At 43.3% G+C, this 25,483-nt stretch overlaps 1 protein-coding gene and 1 pseudogene across 1 annotated transcript in view; one reads left to right on the top strand and one right to left on the bottom strand.

Annotated features, from left to right (window-relative positions):
• Positions 1 to 21,476, bottom strand: part of LOC146679813 (protein NLRC3-like) — a 50,366-nt gene extending 28,890 nt beyond the window's left edge. Inside the window, exons 1-8 of the mRNA XM_085450278.1 lie at positions 21,441 to 21,476; positions 20,325 to 20,450; positions 20,139 to 20,240; positions 19,375 to 19,453; positions 17,502 to 17,706; positions 15,556 to 17,341; positions 13,800 to 13,973; positions 13,282 to 13,455 (exon numbers count right to left, since the gene is read on the bottom strand). Coding sequence (XP_085306404.1) covers positions 13,282 to 13,455; positions 13,800 to 13,973; positions 15,556 to 17,341; positions 17,502 to 17,706; positions 19,375 to 19,453; positions 20,139 to 20,240; positions 20,325 to 20,413 — 2,609 coding nt within the window. The 5' untranslated portion in view covers positions 20,414 to 20,450; positions 21,441 to 21,476. The remainder of the gene's footprint in view (positions 1 to 13,281; positions 13,456 to 13,799; positions 13,974 to 15,555; positions 17,342 to 17,501; positions 17,707 to 19,374; positions 19,454 to 20,138; positions 20,241 to 20,324; positions 20,451 to 21,440) is intronic.
• Positions 5,863 to 6,623, top strand: LOC146679814 (E3 SUMO-protein ligase ZBED1-like; annotated as a pseudogene).
• Positions 21,477 to 25,483: the final 4,007 nt, after the last annotated feature.

Genomic DNA, 25,483 nt, shown 5'->3' with positions numbered 1-25,483 from the left:
GTTGGAGTTGAGCTGAAGATGACTTTTGAGCATACAAAAGGTGTTGAAAGTGAGGTTGCATGTGTGTGTATATATGTTATGGATTTAATATATGCATGTTCTTCTAGTTGCAAATTCATAATGTAAATGTGTTTGCCAATTCAGGGTGAGACCCTGTTCTATGGGGGGAAGTGTGACGGCCAGTGGGCTGGCCTTGTGTTTTGCTTTTTCTTTCACCTGTTTCTTGCAGGTAGGTGGAGCTGACCCAATTAGTGATGCAGCACACCTGAGAGGCCAGTCCCAGTGTATATAAAGACACCTTGACTGAACCAGCAGGCTGGCTTTGGCTCTGTCTCTCTCCATCTGGCACCCATCTTGTTCATTTGGAAGTTTCAGTTATGGCTGTTATGTCCTTTAAATTGTCTTTAAGTTGCTTTACCTTATTTTCATTAAATATGTCTTACAGCCTTTAAAAGCCTGTGTGTGGTCTCCCTCTTGATTGTCACTTCCTATGAGCCGGGTTGTGACACAGGTAAGAAGTTATGACCTGCAGTCTTTCTGGGTCAGATATAAACCAAGTTTAGTTGGAGTTTATTTTCGTTATGCTGACTTTTTCGTACTGCGTGCTAGCTAGCATGACGGGGTTTCTATACAGCTGGGTGGGTGCTATGTTACTGATGTTGAACTTTATTTTGTTCATAAAGTTAATTATTAGAGTTGCCAACCGTCCCCTAAAAAACTGAATCGTCTTGTATTCAGAGAAAATATTATGCGTTTTGTATTGAGGTGAAAAGGAACGCAGTTTGTCCCGTAATTCAGCTAGAATGAAAAAGACACAAAGCTGGAGTTATTCTGTGTCTTTGCTGCACAGCTACCTCTTCTTCTCTCATCCTCTCCCCCTCCCTCTCCTGTTTCTACTTTAGTCGTGAAACTGATCAATGATCAGCTGATGGCTTTTCTCTCTTGTTTGTTTATCGCCCACTTCGCGCGGATGTCACCTTAAACAACAGCAGCACATTTGATCAGCTGTTGTTAGAATTTATTTAATATTACTTTCTAGTATCAGCTGATGTTTGCTGGAGCCACAGCTGTAAAGCTGCTGGTCATGATGTCGGTTTGGATATGTGGTGAGGGGGAAACATGAAGATGAAACCAGGAGATGTCCTTACTGAATCATCAGAGCTGAACAGGTGATGGAGAAACAGGTTTACCTTTTAGGTGACATGAATGAGTTGAAGGGAAGTTATGAACTGTTTCTGAGAGACAAATAACACCAGGATCCTTTTCTAAGTAGCTGACAGCTGGTAACTGTGCAGGGGCGGGTCTAGCAAAGTGTTGCCAGGGGGGCAGGTAGGGCATTAACAGGGAGAGGGGGGCACAAAGAAGTAGTTTTCTTTCTTATTCTCATTTAAAATGTCTCGCTTTTAAAAAATAATTATCTGAGTCTTACAACAAACGATTGATAGCTTGACACATATATACCATCAGAACAGTGTTTATTTTCATTCAAAGGCTTTATGATTTTTCCTATAATGGCGGCCGGTCTCTAGTCAAAATGCCCGGGACGATTTTCTGTCCCAGTCCAGCCCTTTATGCAGCTCATCTGCAGTCTGGTGTTACCTACATCTTCCTATTCAGAAGGCAGACTTTCTGAGTTCTGAGTACAATCAAAGCACCACGACTGCAGTTTTTGTGTTGGATGTAAAAAGCGCACATGACGCTGTGACGTAGGCTAGAATCATGGCAGCAGTCAACGATGGTCCAAGCGTGGGATTTCTCTCGTGGAAATGTGCACATTATTTTTTCCTTTCTATTGGTAGGTGGCACAGTGCACTTGTGGCAAGTAAGCAAGCTTAGAAGACTGGCAGTCTGGCTGGGTATCCAGTTACAGAAGCAACACATTAACAAGAGAAGTCTGAGTAAAACCAAATTTACTTTCCCTAATAACTAGTTACTTTGAAAGTAACGAGTAACTTGAAGTAACTGAGTTACATTACTAGTTACTTCCATCAAAAGTAACTCAGTTACTAATTTAAAGTAACTTACCCAACACTGCTGAGGAGTTGGCAACACTGCTAGGAGCAGTGGGTGGATGGCTGTGTAAACTTCAAATATCTGAGCCGATCCAAACATCGTTTTCAAAACCCCGCGGTCTTTCGCTACTCGGGTTAAACATGATATATAAGTCACTTTGATAACTTAAAAATGTTATTGTTTGGCATTTTTAGTGTTTTATTTGTTCGTGAGTAAATCGGTTTGGCTGAGATTAAAGTTATTAGATTATATTAAATTAAATTTAACTTTATTAATCCCTCAGGAGGGTTCCTTCGGGGTTTTCACACAGCTGAATAAACGTCAAACAGAAAATAATTAAACAGAAGAGTTTACATCAGCGCCTGGTTATATTTTAGATAGCAAGGAGCAGACGGCAGTTTCACTCCACCGAGGGAGCTCGTGACGTACTAACTTTCTTTAGACCGGGTCCTCAGGTAGAAGCAGCCTCTGAATTTGGACACTGTTGTAAAGGCTCACCTTTCAGCACATTCACTTCACCAGATGCACCTTGTTTCTTGTCCTCAGCTTTGATTGGGGGTGGTGCGTGGCCTTAATTGCACTCACCTGTCACTTGTTATATAATGACTGCTCTCACCTACCCCTCACTCTTTCTTCACTCCTACACGGGGCGGCAGCTGAGGTGAGTTTCTCTTTGAGTCTCCTGAGTTCATGCATCATTTTGAGTAACTGAAATTAGTGATGGGCAGATGAAGCCCCATGAAGCACTGAAGCTTTTCATCCAATTGGTTCACCCCAACGCGAAGCTTCATGAAGCTTCATTTGCTCTAGCAGGACACCTACTGGACGTAAAAATAATAGCTGGCATGAATTTGAAGAGTGTGGCATTTTGCACACAGCCTGTAAATGTCAACAACAAAAGGAGTGTGTAAAACACCTATAGTGTAGTGATGGCAGTATACTGTGTATATTTATGCTGGCAGTATGGAAAATGATTATTTGCGGCAAAGTTCGAACCGCTTCATGAACCAGTCACGTGGTACAGCCGGGCAGCGAGGCTTCGGACGTCATCATTTTCAGCTCCTCCCATAAATGAAGCAAGCCTCGATACGCGCTTCGCGGAAACGCCCCCTCCATTACTCGACACACGCTCCGAAGCCTCGATACAGAACGTCACATCACTAACTGAAATCATACTTTGTCCTTTTTAGAGATAGCAGTCCATGTGTGTCTTTCCTTTACCCGTTATCCAATAAAAAGATAAAACCTGCAAATCATTGATGACTGCTTATCATTGATGACATTCTAATCGGATGAGCCCATGATGATGACTACTTAAACCCTGAAACTTCCTTCCTCCAAAACAGACACCCCCGCTGTTTCCGGGCCGGCCAATAATAACGGTGACATTTAACGTATTTTATCTGATAAATAAACCCTATAAAATGTATTTATCCCCCAGCACCCCTTTGAATGTCTCCCTAGTATGGCCACAACACCTCACTCTTGGAGCACTTTTTTTGCCACATTAATCGCAAACCACATCTCAGCTGTTTGTGGAGATAAAATACGTCCGCTCAGCCATTGTTGTGAGTGTGCACGCCAAGGTGCTGCGAGACATTTATACAGCCACATTTCGCACATGACTATGAAAGGCAGAAGAGGAAGTAGTTCCTCTGAATGTAGACAATCCGAATGTTATAGTTTCTTTCCACTGTGTTCCTGTTAATGATAAACTACAAATTTACTATAAATTACTAAAATATCGATATTTTAATGTGAGAATCAATTCTAGAACATAAACGATTGGTATCGGAGGAATCGATCTTTCAGGATCGATCCGCACATCACTAATGTGGAGTGATGCCCAACCCATTGTAAAGTGCTTTGGGTGCCTTGAAAAGCGCTATATAAATCCAATCCATTATTCTTATTCTTATTCTTATTATTCTTTTTATTCTTATTATTCTTATTATTATTAATGGCAGCATCATCATGAAGGATCAGTGTGAGAATACATCATCATCCACAAAGAAAACCAGTCTGAGAGTCTGATGTTCTTAGAAAGACGCAGTCGCAGCTTGTGGGTGCAGTTAGTTGGTGTGCTAGTTAGCTGCTGGGAGCTAACTTACTCGAACATTTGATGCTAAACTGTCTAAAATGTGTGAGCAGCATTCATTGCTGCTCTGTTACTCTCCAGCCTCTCTTTAACTTAGTCCTCTCAGTCTTTTCCTCCTTACAAACTAGAAAACTTTTTTTTCAGCTTGTCCTCCACACCCGAGCTGTGGCTAAGGTGCTACCAGCATACAGGCTCAGTGTGTCCAAATTCATGGGCTGCATCCTCCTGAGGACGTATTTGTAGACCGATAACGTCACAGCGATGCACCGAAGGCTGTCCAAATTCGTGGACTCCTCCGAATCCAGCTGACAAATGCGTCCTCGTTTTCCCCAAATTTGAAGGATGGGTCGAGTGTGTCCTTTGTGGCCCACCATATTAGGGCTGGGACAACGCGTAAAATATGTCGACGTAAAAAAATCTGCATCGATGCGCCGCCACTTTCAAAACAGAAATGGCGGCAGCGAGTAGCGGCAACATGAGTGAGGCAGTCGCAGTCGACTTAAACCACTCTACCCGAACACGCAGTTCTACAGTATGGGGATATTTTAACCGAAAAGGAAGTGATTCAGTCGTTTGCCTGCTTTGTAAGGTGGAAATGGCCTATCATAACAGTACAACGGCTATGCACCAGCACCTCAAACGACGGCATCCAGGAGCAGCTTCTGAAAAGGACAATCCATCGTAAGTTTTCAACTTTTTTACTAACGCTGGTTTTTACCTTTTAATTCATCCAGACACTCTCCCCACGTAGATATAAACTCACTCATAGACAGAAATAAACACCCAACCTTCGTAAATGCAAAACCCATTTAAGCTGCTTAGTAGTAACATATAGCATCTGCTGTTTATTTTATTTTATTTTTTATTTGTGGCCCATGCTGGCAAAATGAGTCAGAATGCACACAGGCTGATTATCAGAATCGGCGAAAGACAAAAATGTCATGGTCCCTGTGCCCCGCTGGTCGATCCTCTATTGGGCAATATGTTTGTGGTTTGTTTGCTCTCTCTCTCTCGCCGCGGCGACGCACATTGCGGGCTCCCGCTGCTAGCCCACACACCTGCTCATCACCGCACCGGCTGCTGATCCCAGCTGATTACTGCACTACTTAGATGGCGAGTCTGCACTAGTCTTTGCTGGATCGTTGAGCTATCAGTGTCAGTTAGACTTGTGTATCGGCCAACCTGTATTTTGAGAATCTCTTGTAATTATCCCGCTAACCCGACATTTTGTGTTTAGATCGTTTTTGGAACCCGATGCTGAGAGGAGTGATTGAGGAGGAACATTTATACAGAGAGTGTGGAACACCCTTCTCCTGACCCTGTTTCCCACGGACCCTGGCGACCCGGACCCGTTTCCCCTGCACATTGTATATAGCCACTTGGTGAATGTGTTCACTGTAAATAAACGCACTGTTCTTCGCTTAAGGAATACCCTGGCCTGCGCCTGAGTCTCTTTCGGAAACCATATCAAAAAATGTGAGACAGCGAATTGGCCGCAGGAAAAATGTTAACAAAGATAATGCACCACCTGCTAAACATAACCGTCGTGGACACTATTACAAGATAGATGGATAGATATGATAACCACATCCTTATCAAATTATTTTAATATAATACTTTCCAATAAATTATTTTGTAATTATTCGAATTCATCTGTTTGCTGCGTGTGATTTATGATTTCAGGAACAAACAGAAAAGTCTGGAGGACTACTGTCAGAGAAGAAGTACACCATAAGGCACTATCAGCTGCACGGGGCCTTGTAAAGCACATCAGGAAAAGTGAGCCAGCTAGCACCTAACTTAAGCAGAAGCTAAAAACAGATGGGTAGAGCTGAGCATAAACTAATCCAGGATGTCACTGTCAGATGGAACAGTTCATACTACATAAATGAACGTCTGTTGGAACAGAGATGGCCAGTGGTTGCGACGCTTTCAGATCCAGAAGTCACACAGCGTGGGAAACAGTACCTGAACCTGAAAAATGATCAGTGGATTATTCTGGATGAATGGAAGAAGGTGCTCAAGCCTTATGAGCACGCCACTAATGTGCTCAGTGGACAGTCTTATGTCACAGTCTCTGTTCTTCCCCTGCTGAAAGGTCTCCTGAAATCCACCCAAAACAAATCATTTGATTCTGCTGCAGTGAACTCTTTACAGAACTGTGCAGGAGAGGAAATCTTGTATAGGTGGCTGCCAGAAGTATCTGCATTTCAAGCAGATGGAAAAAAATGTGTCACTCATTGCTGCTGCCCTCGATCCACGTTTTCGTAAACTGAAATTCCTTTCTCCAGAAGATGCCTTGAAGCTGCAAGTAAGAGTACAGAGGGAGGCACTCATCTCAAAAGGGAGCAGAGATCACAGCTACAGCAGGAACATGTGGGTAAGGAAGCCTCAGCAAGTCCCCCAACAAAGAAGAGGTCTGTGTTGGACTCTTTGTTGGGTACAGATTCTGAGGAGGAAGATTGTAATGAAAACACTGACCAGGGTGGGGATGGAGAAAATGAGGCGGTGAGGAAAGAAGTACTGTTGTATTTTAGGGAAGCCCCTATTCCAAGGGATAATGACCACCTTACATGGTGGAAGAATAATGCAACAATATTCCCCACACTGCATGCGCAGTCGACATCAACGAGTTTACGGAAGTAGCAGTATGCTTCGTCAATATGCTAGCGGAGGAGATTATCCCCACTGCGAGAGTCACCACATTCCCAAACCAGAAACCGTGGATGGACAGATCGATCCGCACTGCAGTAAACGCCAGGACCGCCTCCTACAACGCGGGTCTCGCCACTGGCGATATGAGCGCCTACAAAGCGGCCTCATACGGCGTGCGGCGCGCGGTGAGAGATGCCAAACGCCGGTACCGGGAACGTGTGGAGTCCCGCTTCCACCAGGGCGACACACGGAGTATGTGGCACGGACTACGCACCATTACGGACTACAAAGCCAGGGACGCTGCGCCGATCAACGCCGACTCTGCATTCACCAACGAGCTGAATCGGTTCTACGCCCGTTTCGAGGTTAACCAGGCGGCTAATGCTATCTACCGCCTGGCTACCGAGGACAGTGACGTCATCAGCGAGAGACCGGTGACCAGCATCGCGGAGCATGACGTCCGAGCGGCACTGAGGAGAGTGAACACAAGGAAAGCGGCGGGGCCAGATGGCATTACCGGCCGTCTGCTGCACTGCTGTGCTGACCAGCTAGCAGGTGTGTTCACTTACATCTTCAACGAGTCCCTGGCGAAGTCTGTGGTCCCCACATGCTTCAAAAGATCCACCATCATCCCTGTGCCCAAGAACAGCAAACCCTCATCCCTGAACGATTACCGACCAGTTGCACTGACCTCGGTAGTAATGAAGGTGTTTGAGAGGCTGCTGAAGAACATCATCTCCTCCTCCATCCCAGACACCATAGATCCGCTGCAGTTCGCCTACAGATCCAACAGATCCACAGAGGATGCCATCGCCCACGTCCTACACACCACACTCAGCCACGTGGACAAGAAACAGGGTAACTATGTGCGAATGCTGTTTGTTGATTACAGTTCAGCGTTTAACACAATAGTGCCCTGCAGACTGTTCACAAAGCTGAGGGATCTGGGACTTAACAGCCGTCTGTGTGCATGGGTGTTGGACTTCCTCACTGGCAGAACTCAGGTGGTGAGGGTGGGCAGGTGCTTCTCCAACAGCATCACCATCAACACAGGAGCACCTCAGGGATGTGTCCTCTCGCCACTGCTCTACTCCCTCTACACTTCAGACTGTGTGGCCACCCATGGCTCCAACACCATTGTGAAGTTTGCTGACGACACAGTGGTGTTGGGTGCCATCTCCAACAACGATGAGGCGGCCTACATGGATGAAGTGAAGAATCTGGCATCGTGGTGCCAGGACAACCACCTCCAGCTGAACGTCAGCAAGACCAAGGAGCTGGTGGTGGACTTCAGAAGGGGTCAGCACAGAGACTACAAGCCCATTATCATCAATGGAGCTCCAGTGGAGAGGGTGCAGTCCTTCAAGTATCTTGGTGTCCACATCTCCTCAGACCTGACATGGGCTGCCCACATTCAGGTCCAGACCAAAAAGGCTAGGCAGCGCCTGTATCACCTTCGACAACTGAGGAAGTTCAGGGTCTCTCCAAAGATCCTCAGGATTTTCTATACAGGCGCTGTGGAGAGCATCCTCACACAGAACATGACATCGTGGTTTGGGAACAGCTGTGTGAAGGACCAAAAAGCTCTCCAGAGAGTGATCCGTACAGCAGAACGCTGCTGCAGGATTGCTCTCCCCCCGCTTCAGGACACCTACACCAGGAGATGCCGGACTAGAGCAGCGCAGATACTGAAGGACCCGTCCCATCCTGGCAACAAACTGTTCCAACTTCTGCAATCTGGTAGAAGGTTCCGCATCTTCCGGGCAAGGACAGAGAGACTCAAGAGGAGCTTCTATCCCCAAGCCATCCGGGCCCTAAACACACACACCCGCCCTCTCACATCATCTATAATTGACTGAGACAGGACTCTCTTCCAGACACTAAACCAAGGCACAATGTACATTCCAAATTCCTTTAATTTTAAAATATGTTTATATTGTCTATCCTGTAAAATAGTCAGATGTCTATTCATATTAATGTACAGAATTCACCTGCTTGCTGCTACTACTGCACATTCACCCAGTGTATATACTATATATATATATATATATATTTATAATGTTCTTCCTCTACACCCCCCCCCCCCCAAATTTTTGCACATGTCGAGGAGCGTGTCAGGCCACATTTCACTGTGTGTTATACTTGTATAACTATGCATGTGACAAATAAAGAACCTTGAACACACTGGCTAATTTAGCCAAATCATACCTGGCTGTACCTGCCACATCAACACCATCTGAAAGTCTTTTTTCAGTTGCCAGAAACATTGTCACCAAAAAAATGGCAAGTTTGACTGCTGAGCATGTAGAAATGCTAACATTCCTCCACTCCAATGCATAACTACTTCTAATGATGAATGTGATTGAACACACATACAGAAATAGAAGAGAAGGCAGCAAAACGGATATTTTGTTAATGAAGAGCACTTTTTTTTGCAGAGAGCAAAGTGAATGTTATGTTTTATTTGTTCAAAGACGCCATTGCTGCGGTTTATATTTTATTAATGTTTTGCAATGATTTCCTTTATTCATATTTGTTTTGCACAACATTTAATTTTTTGTTAAAAACAGAAGATTGTACTACAATTTTACTGTGGATTTTGTTTTTATTAAATCTCAAAGCCATAACTACTTCATGTAATTAACATGATTGATGATTGAACTCACACACACAGAAATGTGAGAAACGGGAACAAAATGGATTTTGAGAGCACTTTTTTGCAGAAAGCAAAGTGAATGTTACATTTTGCTTGTTTAAAGACACAATTGTTGCTATTTATTTTAAATGTTTTGTTAACTTTTCCTTAATTTTATATATGTTTGCACATTTCATTTCTTGTTAAATGCTACCTCTAATATAAGATGGTACGACTACTACAACTTTATTTTGCATTTTTTTTTTTATTAAAAGGTCTTCAAATTAAGAAATTGGTGTTTTTCATTGATATACATAAATTAGTAAATTTGAAATTGCTATACAAGTCAAATAATGGGGAAATAATCGAATCAAATCAAAATCAAATCGGATTGAAAAATTAATCGTTAGATTAATTGATGCATCGAAAAGTTAATTGCTAGATTCATCAAGTTTTAAAATTACTCTTATTAATCTTCCTGGGTCACAAAATAAACTTTAAACATATTTCAGGATTCAGAATGTAGCCGTGTAAACTTCAAATATCTGCTTGGTTTATAAAGATATCGCAGATTTCTGGGGCCCGTTCTTCGTACGTCGCTTACTACATCCAAGATCAAATGACACATCCAAGACCAAACCATCGCGCTAACCGTGAGCTCGCTAATCCGGTTCCCCGAACACACCTGCTGTTGACGATTAGTACAGCTGGACGCAGTAATGTGACATCACTGGGTGTCGTAAAAGGGGCTACGCATCGATAGTAGAAACATTGATCGGCAACCCGCTGATTGGTCGGCGAAAATGTCGAAGGGGCGCGCTCGGTATTTTCCGGCAGCAGAGCAAGAACTCTTGATTGAGGGATTTCAGGAGTTTCAGAGTTTAATTAAAACGCAAGGGAACACTGCAAAGGCTGCAAAAGCAAGGAGAGAGGGCTGGCAGAAAGTTGCTGACAAATCAAACTCGTAGGTAATTTAATAATAATAATAATAATGGAGTGGATTTATATAGCGCTTTCCAAGGCACCCAAAGTGCTCTACGATACCACTATTCATTCACTCTCACATTCACACACTGGTGGAGGCAGCTACGGTTGTAGCCAGGCTGCCATATCGCGCCATCGGCCCCTCTGGCCAACACCAGTAGGCGGTAGGGTAGATCTATCATATGACACTATATTGTCCAATATCATATGGCATTATATTATATTATAATATGTTATATTATATCCCCTTTCACATTAGAGCCACAACAGGACCCACAAGAACATGGGAACAAGTAAAAGTGGAATACAGGAGTATTCTACAGAATGGTAATATTTATCTCTTAGATTGCTTTTCGTCTCTTGGCAAGGTAATACTGGCCTGTAATAATCTGTTAGTTTGTTCATAACAGCAACCAAAAAAGGGGCAGAGGAAAAAAAGACAGGTGGTGGTCCTGCACCCCCTCGTCAACAAGTTGGTTAAGTAAATAATACCCTCACGGGAATATCGATATCTCTCAATGAGCACACTGTCGCGCTGAGCTAAAGGATCCTGTCTATCCCGCAATATACGCTGAATTCTGAGGACTCTCCTTATCAATCTTGCACCTTCCGCAATGGGTGGCTCGCGTATACGGACAGGACATGGCTGCGACAGGCTTCCCAAATCCACCTTCGCTTTTATAGCCGTGGTCTCTCATCTTGATTACACGAAGTAATTTACAATTACTACTCTGAAATATGAATTACATCTGTAATAATCACATACATGTAATAGAATGTTAATAGTACATTTCCCTTTTTTAGGAAATGACCTGTATGTATCTGTGTGACATCAATAAAAGGATCAAGTGCTGCATTATCTTTAGTTACATTGATGTTATTTATTTATGGTGAAACAGTGGTGGAATATCGCTGTTGCTTTCGTATGAATGACGCGGACATACCTGCGTGGCCGCGATCTAATCCTGTTTACATAAAGTAAACCTGCTCCCGAGCAGGTTTACGCGTACGGATCTGTTGCTATGACAGCAAGTCCCGGATGACCTTCGGGGAACCGAACGATCCAGGATCACGCGAAATCGTCAACAATCAAATCCAGCTAACTTACTTAGCGAGGTACGAAGAACAGGCCCCTGATCTCTCTAGTAGGATTGCTTCTGTTGGTAGCCGCCTTTCTGATCTCTGTTGAAATAACCGCCAAACAAAACAAAACGCATGACGCCTTTTGTATGGCCTGCTTTAACAACGTGCTAACCTTATTTACAATCAATATTGTATGGATGTAATAATGGTGCTAAAGATACAGAGGGCTGTTAAAAAATAAAAAGAAAGTTTATCCAGGTCCAAATATTTGCAAAAGTGCTTTGACGTATTTGGAGACGTCTGTTACCTGCCAGCTTGATAGCTAGCCGAGAGCCTGAGGGTCACGGAAGCCGCTGAGAACGGGACAACTCCCAGCACATCATTTTCAGATCACCGCGGACTTTCGCTACTCAGGTTAAAAGTAATATTATTAACATATGACTGAATCTATATCACACTTAAAGTTTTCTGTAAATGAAAGAATCAGTGAAAAATGAGGCACTTCAGTTTATTTTAAACAAAAACTCTGAACATAACCTGATCCAGACCAGGTTATTGGTTCAGCATCAGTAACCACAGTGATGTAGCCTGGTAAACACTTATGCATTTATGCTCACAATCACTCCAGGTAACCCAGCATGCATGTTTTTGGACTGTGGGAGGAAGCAGAGAACCTGAAGACAACCCACACAGGCCACACTATCACTCTTATTTACAGAATTATAATCTAATTAGATGATAAAGTAATAAATTATTTGGTATTTTAATGAAAATACATTTTAGCAATTGTTTATAAGTCAACAATTGTAGTTAAAAAAAAGTGACAAATCAAACAGTCAATAAAATCTTCTACAGCTGAAACTAATGTAGACAATGTCGGGGGAGGAAGTAAAAGTGAAAACCAGAGACGATAACTACCAAAATAAAAAAGGAAGTGAATAACATTCAAGATCACTTTAAGCTCAACAGTCAAATTCTGTTTTGTATTAATCTATTGTTTTGAATTTTTGTTTACCTTTTATGTATAAGTGAGGCAATGAGTCATATCACTATGACCAAATATATATATATTTCATCTTTTCAGTCAGAAATAATCAACTGATCATGTTTTTTATTACTAAATTTTTCTGAAAATCAAATTCTGATATCTGAAAAAACAGCTCTGTAAAAACCTACAGGAATCGAACTAGAAGGTTTTGGTGGATGAAGCACTGCTAAAATAAAGATTTTGAACTCAGAGGAGCAGATGGGACATTTCATTGCAAATGAAAGACAGAAAGTGAATAAATATCACTAAAAACCCCAGACACTAATTTCTACATTAAGACTTTTTTTTTAATCAAGTTAAGCTGGGCATACACTGTGCGATTTGTTTTCCAGTCGCGTTATTCAGCTTCTGCTCAAACTGCACGATTGACTTGCAGGGGTTAGAAGTTTGTAGGTCACGATGCAGGGTCTCACACTATACCGCCCGATGCTCTGATGCGACCTGAGTGCTCACACTGTGCGTCCATAAAATGAAGGTTATAACAGAAAATCTGTCGCTCACTCTCCCTCTGTCTTTCACTCACAAAGACACGCACACCACCACCATCAACTTTGCTAAATTGCTTCTCGTTACCCCACGTATACTACATGACGCACGATGAATGCCAAAATCGGGCTGATCACCAAAACGGTCGCACGACTCAAACATCGGCTCAAAATGTGCCAAAAAACGCAGTGTGTAAGTGTGTAAAATCAATTTCCTGTTTATGCAGTAATAGAAATCAGGTTTAACATGATCATCAGTGGAAAATTTTTAAATCCTGACCTGAGAGTTTCCATTTTACAGTGTGGACTCTTCACTCCAGCAGACAGAAGCTTCACTCCTGAATCCTGCAGGTCAGAGTTACTCAGGTCCAGCTGTCTCAGACTAGAGGACTGGGAGCTGAGAGCTGAGGACAGAGCTTCATAGCCTCTCTCTGAGAGCTTACAGTGACTCAGTCTGAAAAATGACAGATAAACATTAAACAAACACTGTTGTTAAATTGCAATGAGGGTGCACTAAAGAGTTATTGGATTTAGCAATTAATCCTTTTTTTTTACTGAGAGACAACAAATGGATGACACTGACATTTGTTAACTGACAATGGTCAATCAATTTTTGGTATTCTATTGTAAATGCCAATTGGGCTCCATGTGCCGGGCAGTGCATTAGCACCAAAGTAGCTGAAATATTGATCAATAACTCTCTGCTCATTAAATTATCATAAAACTATTACAGAAGTTTAACTGACTTTCTTCCCATTTAGTGGATTCTTATTGGTTAATTCTGTAACTTGATCTCACCTCAGAGTATTCAGTTTGCAGTGTGGACTTCTCAGTCCTGCAGGCAGAAGCTTCACTGCTGGATCCTGCAGGTTGTTGTTACTTAAGTCCAGCTCTCTCAGTTTAGAAGACTGGGAGCTGAGAACTGAGGACAGAGCTTCACAGCCTCTGTCTGAGAGATCAGGGACACTCAGGCTAAAAAACAAAAACAAAATAAAAACACAATTTGAAAAATTGTAATTTGATAACAAACTGTTATCAAATGACAAGTTAAATGAACTCTCCGACAAGTTACAGAGACTCAGTCTGGGGGAACAACAACAAAGTCCACATGGTAAAGAGATTAGAAATGTGGCAGATGATTATACCATTAGACTAAAAAGGTCTCTCTCGCTCATATATTTAGTAAAAACAAGTGTTAGAGTGAATTGTTAAATGTTTGTCATTTTTATGTTTACCATTTGTACATTGTTTTAACTCTGATGAAAGAAATTCCACTGTCCTTCCCCCCAGATTCTCGAGGTTCTAGGTGGGGGGTTGTAGTCTTTTATTTCAGACACATCCTTGTGCTTTTGATGTAAGCTTCCTGCGTTTACGACCCTTTGGTCAGCAGGAGGTAACACACATACACACACACACACATTCTTACTTAGATACAGAAGTTCACACATATACATACAATGCCTTGTCTTAGAACCAAGGGGGCGTGGCTTTGTTCTGACGTGTTTTGTGTGAACTGTCTCTCAATAAAAAGGCAGCAAGGGAGGTCGTCGTCGAGGTCATTTTCGTGGTGGACACAGGCCTCCCTTGCTCAAGTGATTGATCGATCGACTGTCTTGTTTTCTTCATGATGAATTAGTCTCTAGAATTAGCGAGGCTTGTGGAAACACAGACCCAACAACAAGAATAAACGCTTATCTTGATTTTTTTAGAATTTTTATTGACTTCTTATGCTGATTCATAAAGAATATGACTTCATCTGACCTGAGGGACTGAAAAACAATCAAGCATGCATGATTGAATCTGCCAGCAGCTGCAGATCCTTGGAGCTGTACTGGTGATGCTGATTGTAACATATAGAAGTGAACTCCTCTTCAGCTGAGCAATAAGACCAGAGGAGGAATGAGGGAGTTGATCACCTATGGCTCCATCACAGTCTTTGAACGTCTTCAGTCAGTACAGAATGATGCTGCGAGGCTTTTAACCAGCACATGAAACAGACTGGACATTACTCCAGTTTAATCTCTTCACACTGGTAACCAGTTCATTTTAGGCGTTATTTAAAGATTTAGTCCTTACTTTAAGTCCCAGTCTATATTTCTGACTTTCTACAATCCTACAGCTCTTCTCACATCTGAGATCTTCCAGTTAAAGGCTGTTACTGGTCCCACTAACTCATTTATTCAGACTCTAGTATTCAGAGTGGCCTTTAACTAGTTTTAGGCTGTATGATGTTCAGTGTTTGCTGTTTAATGTTTTTATCTTCTGTGTTTTTATTGCCTGTTTCTATTGTAAAGCACTTTGTGGTTTTTCACCTGTGAAAGCTGCTGTATAAATGAAGTTTACTTACAGGATGATTCTGGACATGACTTTGATAAAAGCTGACACCCAGATATGTTTTAGACACTGAAATTTACTGCTGCTATCAAACATTAACTATAATATACTGTATTTAGTGCTGATGATCATGTAAATAAATATGTTTAAGTTTTTAAGGGTCCATCACACATTACACTGTTTATGTTATAAATAAAAGCCTGATCACATGTTTACTTACAGAGCTTTGTTGGAGGCTTTGACCACTGGCAGCAGCCTCAGAAGAGCCTCCTCTGAAGCAGAGTATTTCTTCAGGTCAAACACATCCAGATCTTCTTCTGATGACAGTAAGATGAAGACCAGAGCTGACCACTGAGCAGGAGACAGTTTATCTGTGGAGAGACTTCCTGATCTCAGGGACTGTTGGATCTCCTCCACTAGAGAACGATCATTCAGTTCATTCAGACAGTGGAACAGATTGATGCTTTTCTCTGCAGACAGATTCTCACTGAGCTTCTCCTTGATGTACTGGACTGTTTCCTGATTGGTCTGTGAGCTACTTCCTGTCTGTGTCGGCAGACCTCGTAGGAGAGTCTGATTGGTCTGCAGTGAAAGACCCAGGAGGAAGCGGAGGAACAAGTCCAGGTGTCCATTTGGACTCTGTAAGGCCTTGTTCACAGCACTCTGGTGGAGAGACTCTTTTTTTCTAAAAGAGCTTGACCGCTTGGAGGTTGTTTGTTTGTCTTCCAGCAGATTGAGTCCAGCGTTGCTGAAGGTCAGATGGACATGAAGAGCAGCCAGAAACTCCTGAACACTCAGATGGATGAAGCAGAACACCTTGTCCTGGTACAGTCCTCTCTCCTCTTTAAAGATCTGTGTGAACACTCCTGAGTACACTGAGGCTGCTCTGATATCGATGCCACACTCTGTCAGGTCTGATTCATAGAAGATCAGGTTTCCTTTCTGCAGCTGATCAAAAGCCAGTTTTCCCAGAGACTCCATCATCTTCCTGCTCTCTGGACTCCAGTGTGGATCTGTCTCAGCTCCTCCATCATACTTGACCTTCTTCACTTTGGCCTGAACCACCAGGAAGTGGATGTACATCTCAGTCAGGGTGTTGGGCAGCTGTCCTCCCTCTCTGGTTTCCAGCACATCCTCCAGAACTGTAGCAGTGATCCAGCAGAAGACTGGGATGTGGCACATGATGTGGAGGCTTCGAGCTTTCTTGATGTGGGAGATGATCCTGCTGGCCTGCTCCTCATCTCTGAATCTCTTCCTGAAGTACTCCTCCTTCTGTGGGTCAGTGAACCCTCTGACCTCTGTCACCATGCCAACACAGTCAGGAGGGATCTGATTGGCTGCTGCAGGTCGTGTGGTTATCCAGAGGCGAGCAGAGGGAAGCAGTTTCCCCCTGATGAGGTTTATCAGCAGCACATCCACTGAGGTGGACTTTCTAGGGTCAGTTAGGATTGTAGTTTTGTGGAAGTCCAGAGGAAGGCGACACTCATCCAGACCATCAAAGATGAACACAACCTGGAAGTCTTCAAAGCTGCAGATTCCTGCTTCTTTGGTTTCAGTAAAGAAGTGATGAACAAGTCCCACCAAGCTGAACTTTTCCTCTTTCAGCACATTCAGCTCTCTGAAAGTGAATGGAAATATGAACTGGATGTCCTGGTTGGCTTTGTCTTCAGCCCAGTCCAGGCTGGATTTCTGTGTTAAGACTGTTTTCCCAATGCCAGCCACTCCCTTTGTCAGCACTGTTCTGATTGGTTCATCTCTTCCAGGTGAGGCTTTAAAGATGTCTTCTTGTCTGATGGTTGTTTCTGGTCTGTCTGGTTTCCTGGATGCTGTTTCAATCTGTCTGACCTCATGTTCATCATTGACCTCTGCAGTCCCTCCCTCTGTGATGTAGAGCTCTGTGTAGATCTGATTCAGGAGGGTTGGGTTTCCTGCTTTAGCGATGCCCTCAAACACACACTGGAACTTCTTCTTCAGCTTAGACTTAAGGTTACGATGACAAACAGCAGCTGGAAGTTCTGAATAATAATAATAAAAATACAACTTTAACAATCATATTTTACAAAATGCTGATGACAATTTCTGACCCACTGAGAAATGACTGAACACACTGGTGTCACAAGTCTCTCATTTATCCAGCAGCTTAAATCTTTAGATAAATCCTCTTACGTCTCTGCAGACGGTCAGCCAGCTCCTCCTGCTTCATTCTCCTCAGGAAGTCCACTGTGATCTTCACAAATGCGTCTCTGCTGTTTCTCCTCTGCTCATCATCCTCCCTCTGAAACTCCAAGCACTGGGGCTTATTTGGATTCAGAGCCTTCTGGATCTTCTTCAGCTCGTTCTTCACAAAAGTGATGATGTTGTCCTCCAGCAGCTGGAACAGAATACTTTATGAATGACCCACCACTCTGAACTTTAGTCCACACAACATCCACTTCTTTACGATCAAGGGGCATATCATCCACGAACTCTTTACCAATTATAGGTTTGACTTTATCTGATTAACTGAGACTTTGTCCACAACTCCATGATCCCAAAACGTTGATGCTGTTCATATGAATGCAGCGATTTCAGTGGGAGAAACATTTCACTGGTGTTCAGAGCTGAACTACCCAGGGGTTGATGATCAAAGCCAGAAACTTGGAGATGTTTCAGGTGACTGAGTTGATCGTACAGACAACTGGTCTTAAAGGTTCACTCTGTTTACGCATACAGATCAGTATTTAAGGTTTGACTCTCATCATCCACTGGGGCACAAACTGGGCATCATCAGGACACTACAACACAGAACAAACACCATCCCCACAGACACAGCAGCCAGCGAAGCAGAAGAACTTCACATCAAGAAGGTCCTGAGTAAATGTGAACGCTGGTTTGAGGGCGGAGTCAAGGAGGCCATTTATGTGAAAAGGAAAGACCATCTCTGAATGGAGGAGGGGCCTAAGGGTACAACTGTCACCATCTTACATGCTGTGATTGCAGCCATTCCCCAGCTCTCTGAACTGGACTCATGACCATTGATCAACAACAATTGTGGCGCTGCCCAGGGAAATAATCTATGTGAGAGGTGGAAAGTCATACAGGTGTCTGCTCCTGCCTTCAGTTATTTTATCTACTGTGTGTCAACTGGCTGAACCTCCTCCAACTGTCTACTGTCTCCCTAAACTCAACAATGACTTCGTGATCTATCCATTCTCTGACCAAAGACATCCTGCTGCAGGAGGTTAACATAGCAGCCAATGATGATCCCACTCACTGTGAACAACACATTTGGACCTGATTTGCTGCTCTGGTTTACACGTGAACTTCCACTGCTGCTGTCACCAACTTGAGAGGCTCTACAGAAAAACTGGACTTGTCCATAAAAACCATAAACTACATTATAAGGACAGCATTGCTCAATCAACTCTAATTACTACTGACATGTTATCTCTTCTAACTAAGGTACAGACACTCAAACTTGCTGCTTTCAGTGAGAAGTCAAATGTCTGAATATGAGCTGGAAGCCGCTGAGAGTCCTCCTCCTTCCCGTGGGGTTTACTTAGTCTACTACTTTCACTATAAACACGCCCCTTTCATGCACCTGCAGAGGGCCACCAGCAGATGGAGCTGTCTTAAACAAATCCACTTGGATAGTTAGCTGTAGATGATTTTCTCAGTATGACTGTAGGACTTTGAGTTATTCTTTAGATTTATTTAAACTCTTATATTGTGCACAAGTGTTGAGCGACCCATAATTTCTCTGTACTTTTCATAAGAGCAGCCAGAATTTCAGCTAGTTTTTCTTTTTTAAAAAATAAGAAGAAACAGTTATTCAGCTTCATTCCCACTGATCTCGACTACAAACTGTTTCACTTTGGTTTCTGTTTAAAGCCTCGATGTTTAAAACGTTTCCCTGTGATCACATTTGCACCGTCTGATTTCAAAGTTTGTTTCTTTTGGTCATTTAGTCCACAGAGTCCTTGGTGTTCTGAAAGGGACCTATAAATAAATGCATTATTATTAATATTAATAATAAAGTAGTTGTTGTACACGTACAGACCATAAATATGGAGTCCAGCTGTGTTTGATGCTGCTGGGCAGACTGACCACTGGGAACCTCTGGGCTCTGCTGGTCCACTCTGTGGAGGAACCATGAAGGATTAGATCAACACAGGATAAAGATCCAGGAGTTTCTGCTCAAATAACTTCATCTGAATCAAGTCTGTCAAGTTGTCAAGACAACTTCGTGGTCAAAAGTGTACACGCACAAAATCTACAATAAAATCCTCACGCAGCAATAGGACAGACACACAATCCATTTATCTCTGTGTCTCAAACACACACACGTGTATTCAAAGCCTCGATTTGTTCATATTTCATCTGTTGTGTTTTTATCTTCAGCGTTTTCAGTGTTGCTGCATTTACACCAAAAATGTTTCCATTGATGAATCAGATTGATTTGAATGTGTTTCATCCATACAAATCCCTCCCTGGTGGTCACATGACTCTATAACATAACAGGAGTCATGTGACAAGAGTTTCATGCTGTGGCCTAAAATGTCAAAATGGTTGAATGTGGTGGAGTAAAAATGTGAGATATTAACGACTTTTCTTCAATATGAAATGTTTGCAGGGCCTGACAGGAAGTGGACGGACGCTCTGATCACTTCCCATCATTTGCTGAAGTGGGTTTTCAGTTGTTTAGAAACCAAAGGCTTGTTTTAAAAGACAGTTTAAATGGGACTGAGGGAACAACGTGTTTGTAGTTTATATCCAACAACATCAAGCAGTTTAATCAAAGAGTTCCTGTTGCTAACAGCTCACCTCTCTGCAGCAGACACAGGCTGGGCTTTAAATTTAATGTAGCGATCTTCAGACCGGTCACTCTGTAAGGACACAGAGCTGGGTGGAGGTCCAGGCTGGATCCTGTGAATAATGATGCAGCAGTGATGTGAGTGCTGAGCTGTGACATGGAGAAGAGTCATGGACAGTTAGAGATGGTCATCTCACCTCTGAGCTTTGGTCTGGCTCTCATGTTCCCCACACAGAGTGCTTTTAGAGGGAGGGACTCCCTCCTCTCTGTCCTCACACTGATCCATGCTGCTCAATTCACATCAGCTCACACACACTTTCTACCTGCAGAGGAAACACAAATCATTCATGTGCACATCAGCTGAAATCCTCCTTTCATCATGTGTGCTGTCCAAATATCAGCTGCTTCTTTCCTGCTTCATCTCAGTGTCAGCTGGATGCAGTCAGACAGCAGTGTGAGGCAGAGGAAGCTGCCATCAGCTGCTCTGCTATCAGTCCACTAGATGGAGCCTGAAGCACAAACGATGCATTCACTGACACACACTGATTCACTGTGACTGGAAGCTTCAGTCAGTCCAACACGTGTGAACAACATTTTAAACGTTTCAGCTGATCCAGGATTCAAAGAGGATCAGCAGAGTTAAAGCTTCACACTAATTCTTGCTGCTGAGTTTGCAGAGAACTGCACACACACTGATTCACTGCTAATGAGAAGCTTCTTCCATCCAGTAATTCATCATCCATCAGCTCTGCTGCTGCTCTCAGTCCTGGACTCTGATCACACACTAAAAGCAGCTTTTTAACTCGTGTCTGTAAGAACTCTTAGCGTTAGCTTAGTGTTAGCTTAGCTTTAGCTTAGTGTTAGCTTAGCGTTAGCTTAGTGTTAGCATGCTGTGTGCTAGCTTAGCGTCAGAGCTCTGCAGGTGTCTCGTGTGTAAATATTAATCACAGTGACAGTAAAGGAGGTAAAGGGCTGTGACGTCATCACGTACGCTGCGTCCTCTGTGGGCTCTGAGTGAACTCAAAGTACAAACTACAAGTACACAAACACGAACGTAGCTCAGAGTGGCGGACACACTCGGCCTCGTTGGTCCAGCTGTGAGTCCGTTACCGTGAACTATGGAGCGGCAGATTTGTGCTGAACTAAGCTGCACACAGCTGATGTTAGCCAGGAAACATTACACACTGACTTTAATGGAGAGACCGGAAATACAAACACACACAGTTTGTTGTGTGAAGAAATCAAACACGAGCTGAACAAACAGTAAAGTTCCTAAAGACAAACTGTTAAAGGAGGAAACAAAGCAAACTTACAGTTTCTTCACACACCAACAACAAGCTCCACTCCACACCTGGACACTAAACAGGGACACACAGGTGAGCTGCTTCCTGGAAGGAGGCGGGGCTCCACCTGAAACTCAGCACAGGTGGGAGGGGCTCAGCTCTGTGTGTGCTGATGTGTTAACTTTAAAAATATGCCGTCTGACTGCTCAGACTGAGTCAGAGTAAAGTTCACATGCTGACGTGTGGAGACATGAAACCTTGTTGTAGCTGCAGGTGTGAACACACTGATCCCAGATCAGCTCTGCTGTATTTGTAACATGAACATTTCTGCTGCAAAGCTTCAAATGTTCAGCATGTTTCTCTGTTTCCAGTCTATAGATCCAGTCACACTTTCTACCTTCACCTGTGCAGTAAAGACTGAGAGCAGAGCTGAAAGCAAGCGTCCAATCAGTGAGCAGCATCAACACCTGAGCTTCATTCAGACTCTGTTATTGAAGATGTTGTTGGTACAAAGTTCATCTGCTGCTCACATGAATCCATGAAAGATTTATTTCACTGAATGTTTCTTCAAAGCTCATTTCAACCTGTTGAAGTCATGAATGAAAGTGCAGACTGAGAGTGGATCACATGATGTTTGAGGTGTGTCATGTGACATGTTCAGTATTGTCACACATGTCTAGATTGTCCCTGATATCATAACTGCTCAAACACTGATGATTATATTTGAAGAATTATTCCTGATGGCAGCAAAGTTTGAATGGAGCTCTCTGTCTGTGCTGATTTGTCGCCCTCTGGAGGTCAAAGCACAAACTGCATGATGTCACTGTAACCACCACAGTGACAGGAAGTGTTTTTATGACTGAAACACTGAAATGATGCTAACGGCTGTCGTTAGGCTCACTGACAGCAGTGCTGATGTGTTCATGTCAAACACTGGCTCAGGTCAGACTCCTTCATCCTTCTCCAGCGTGAGGCCGCCCTCAGACCCACAGGAGCTCTGACCTTTGACCTCCTGACCCTAACCATTTTAGTCTTGTTGCATCTTTAAATGCAAATCCTGTGAAATGGTCAGGGGCGGCTCTAGAGAAATTTTCTTAGGGTGGCAAAATCAAAGCCTTTTCCCCCCAAACACATATGCAGGTGGTTACATATGGTTAAAATGATTCAAATGCAGTAAGTATGCACGTTTTTCATATAAATATAGTCTATAACTTAATTATTGTCTGTACCCACATGATTACACACTTTAGTTACATGAAACATGTGAGTTTTGATGTTATGTACTGTACAGCCTGTATATTAAATACATATGTAGCCCAATAAGTATAAACTCCAGAAAGCTACACAACATGGGGCGCTTCATTTACAAACACAAGTCTAACTTAAGTTTCACTGTTTTTGTTAGAAAACTGTCACATTGTTGCAGCTTAAATGACACAAAATGTCAGAAATCTGCACTGTCATGAACAAACATGTAAACCTCATTTTTCATGATTTGTTGGATTCACCCTCTGAGGTCTGAAACACAACCGGACATTTGTGACTCCTTTGAGTTTACGTTTGTATTTCACCCTCAGATTGTTTCATTTTATTTTTTCCTCCTCTTGCTTTGTTTGGTATCTTTTCAGCTCAACTGAATTTAGTTGTTTTTTCACTGACATACTGCATTAGTATTACTATTACTATTAATGTAACTATTACTGATCTGAAATCACACAAAGAACCTAAAATCCTAGCAGTATTTTTTACTGTAAAATCACATTGTTATAATGTGTTCTAAACCCCCAAACTGCTCCTTTTATACCTGACTTTTAGGACCTCCAAGCCTGTAGTTGTGTTCATTATCAGTTAGAGCCCCTCCTCGTTCTTTTCTTCTTCTTCGGTGCAATCCTATAAATACAGTGTACCCCTTTTGCCTCTCCCCTTTTCTACAATCCCCCTGTGGGAGAGGTGGGTGTCATTTCTTTCCAACACTTTAAAACACACATATAATGCATATTTAGCCACCTGGATGTTTCTGGTTGCAATTTTAGTTCGATTATTGTCATTATTAAGCCTGTTTTTGTTAGATGTTATAAGTGTGTCGTATGTGTGTATCATAAATGTGTTTTAGGCGCCATAAATGCTAGCATGAATATATACTCCTTGCTAGCTTGGGAGCTGTGGTGGGTGGAGCTAACCCTCTTCCCCACTGTTTGTATTTGGTCGTAGGAGCTGGAGTGGGCAAATTATTTACTGGGAGGTCTTTCTTTCTTTTACCTTTTTTATCAGACACAACGCAGAATCACACCGGTTACATCTGCAGCTCATCCATCACCTGTTCTTCCCATCACTTAATGTTTTTGCTGCAAGACGTTGGAGTGAGTGCCATCTATTTTGCTGTTGTTTGGAGGCATTTTAGTTCAGTGAGAGACAGGAGGTCACGCAACAAACTGCTCAAACGAGTGGAAGCCGCTGCCCTCTGCTCGTCAGCTGGGAAACCTGGATCTCCCTTGTTGTGTTAACAGACCTCTCTGCATTGAATCATACCTGTTATTAACCTCTGTCTCTCTTCCACAGCATGTCTTTATCCTGTTTTTCTTCTCTCACCCCAACCAATCACAGCAGATGGCCCCGCCCCTCCCTGAGCCTGGTTCTGTCGGAGGTTTCTTCCTGTTAAAAGGGAGTTTTTCCTTCCCACTGTCGCCAAAGTGCTGCTCATAGGGGGTCATATGATTGTTGGGTTTGTCTCTGTATCTATGAAGCGCCTTGAGGCGACTTTTGTTGTGATTTGGCGCTATATAAATAAAATTGAATTGTCAGGGTCAAAGTTCAGAGGAAAGTTTGTTCAGCAAATGAATGACAATAAATCATACATGTTTGCTGATTCACAGGTTAACAGCCTGGAGGAACAGGGCTGTGTCGTTCCTGTGATGTGATTCAGCTTTATTTCAGCCACTCAACAAAACAACATTATATTATATTTAATATATATTAAATATGTGCCAACTGATTCAGTACGTTTCATGTAGAAATATGTGTGGCAACTTTTTGTTGCAGCAATGATCTCAAAACACGGGGGGGGGGGGCTAAGATGAATGTCTGCTGTGAGGACAGGGGGTGTGCATGTGCTCAACTCACGTGACACGTCATTTACGCAACATTTGGTCGATTTAAAAGTTACAGTGAGATAAAATCATGTTATGGATTGCACTCAGTATATTGTGCCGACATGGTGAGATTGTGTCTGTCGAGCCGAGGAGAGCGTCGCAGTGCCAAAAGCTGTAAAATGAACTATCAGGCTGGAGTGTGCTGCCACAGCACAGAGCAGTCACAGAGTCCTGCAGGCAGAAGAGGAGTGATCGTGTTAGCCACCTTACAAAACAAAAAGACATGAAGTGAAAAGCAGAGCGCAGAGTGAGGCAGAAGAAGACAGACTGGGCCAAGTCCTGCATGTGCGAGAGCGAGCGAGACCCGGGACAACGTCATCCGCCTCGCCTGGACTAGTCCGCCGGCCGGAGGAGGGACAGTGGCTGCACTGTGCAGCCGAAGACTCACTTTGATCGCACAGGAAACGAGCGACGCAACCGGTCCACCGTCCGTGCAAACTGCGCCAGGCAGCGTATTGCACGCTGGAGGACACCGAGGAAAGTCACAGTAGGAGCGGTGCTTAGTGAGAGGTGATGTCGGGGGGACATGGCTTCTTCTCCGGTCACCCCAGCATCGCTTGAAGGAGAAACACCTTCACCCACCGGGAACGAGGAGCCCGCGACCACCCGACAGGTACGACACGCCTCCGAGACCCTCTGCGCGCCCGGTAACGTTGTAACGTTTTACCGAAGTTCATTCGCAAACACACCAGTTTAAGATGGACCCGAGAATCAGCACACGGGAGCACTGGTGTCTGACTCAGCAGAAACGGCGCGACGTGCGTGTAATGCTTCGTATTTGATAACGATGGAATAATTCTTTAAAATAAGCACACAGATAAACACTGGTGGGTGGAAAAGCTCGTGTTTTGCTGAAATGAGTCCCGCCTAGTCCGGTCTACACCTCATTCAGCAAACATCTGAGTCACCCTGAGACGCCAGTGC

Source organism: Copadichromis virginalis, unplaced genomic scaffold (assembly GCF_057382275.1).
Source record: "Copadichromis virginalis isolate Kocher_CV1m ecotype Utaka unplaced genomic scaffold, C_Virginalis_male_GT1.1 unmapped_scaffold_1, whole genome shotgun sequence".
NCBI lineage: Eukaryota > Metazoa > Chordata > Actinopteri > Cichliformes > Cichlidae > Copadichromis > Copadichromis virginalis.
The sequence above is the reverse complement of the archived record's forward strand: the minus strand, read 5'-3'. Positions and strand labels throughout refer to the sequence as shown.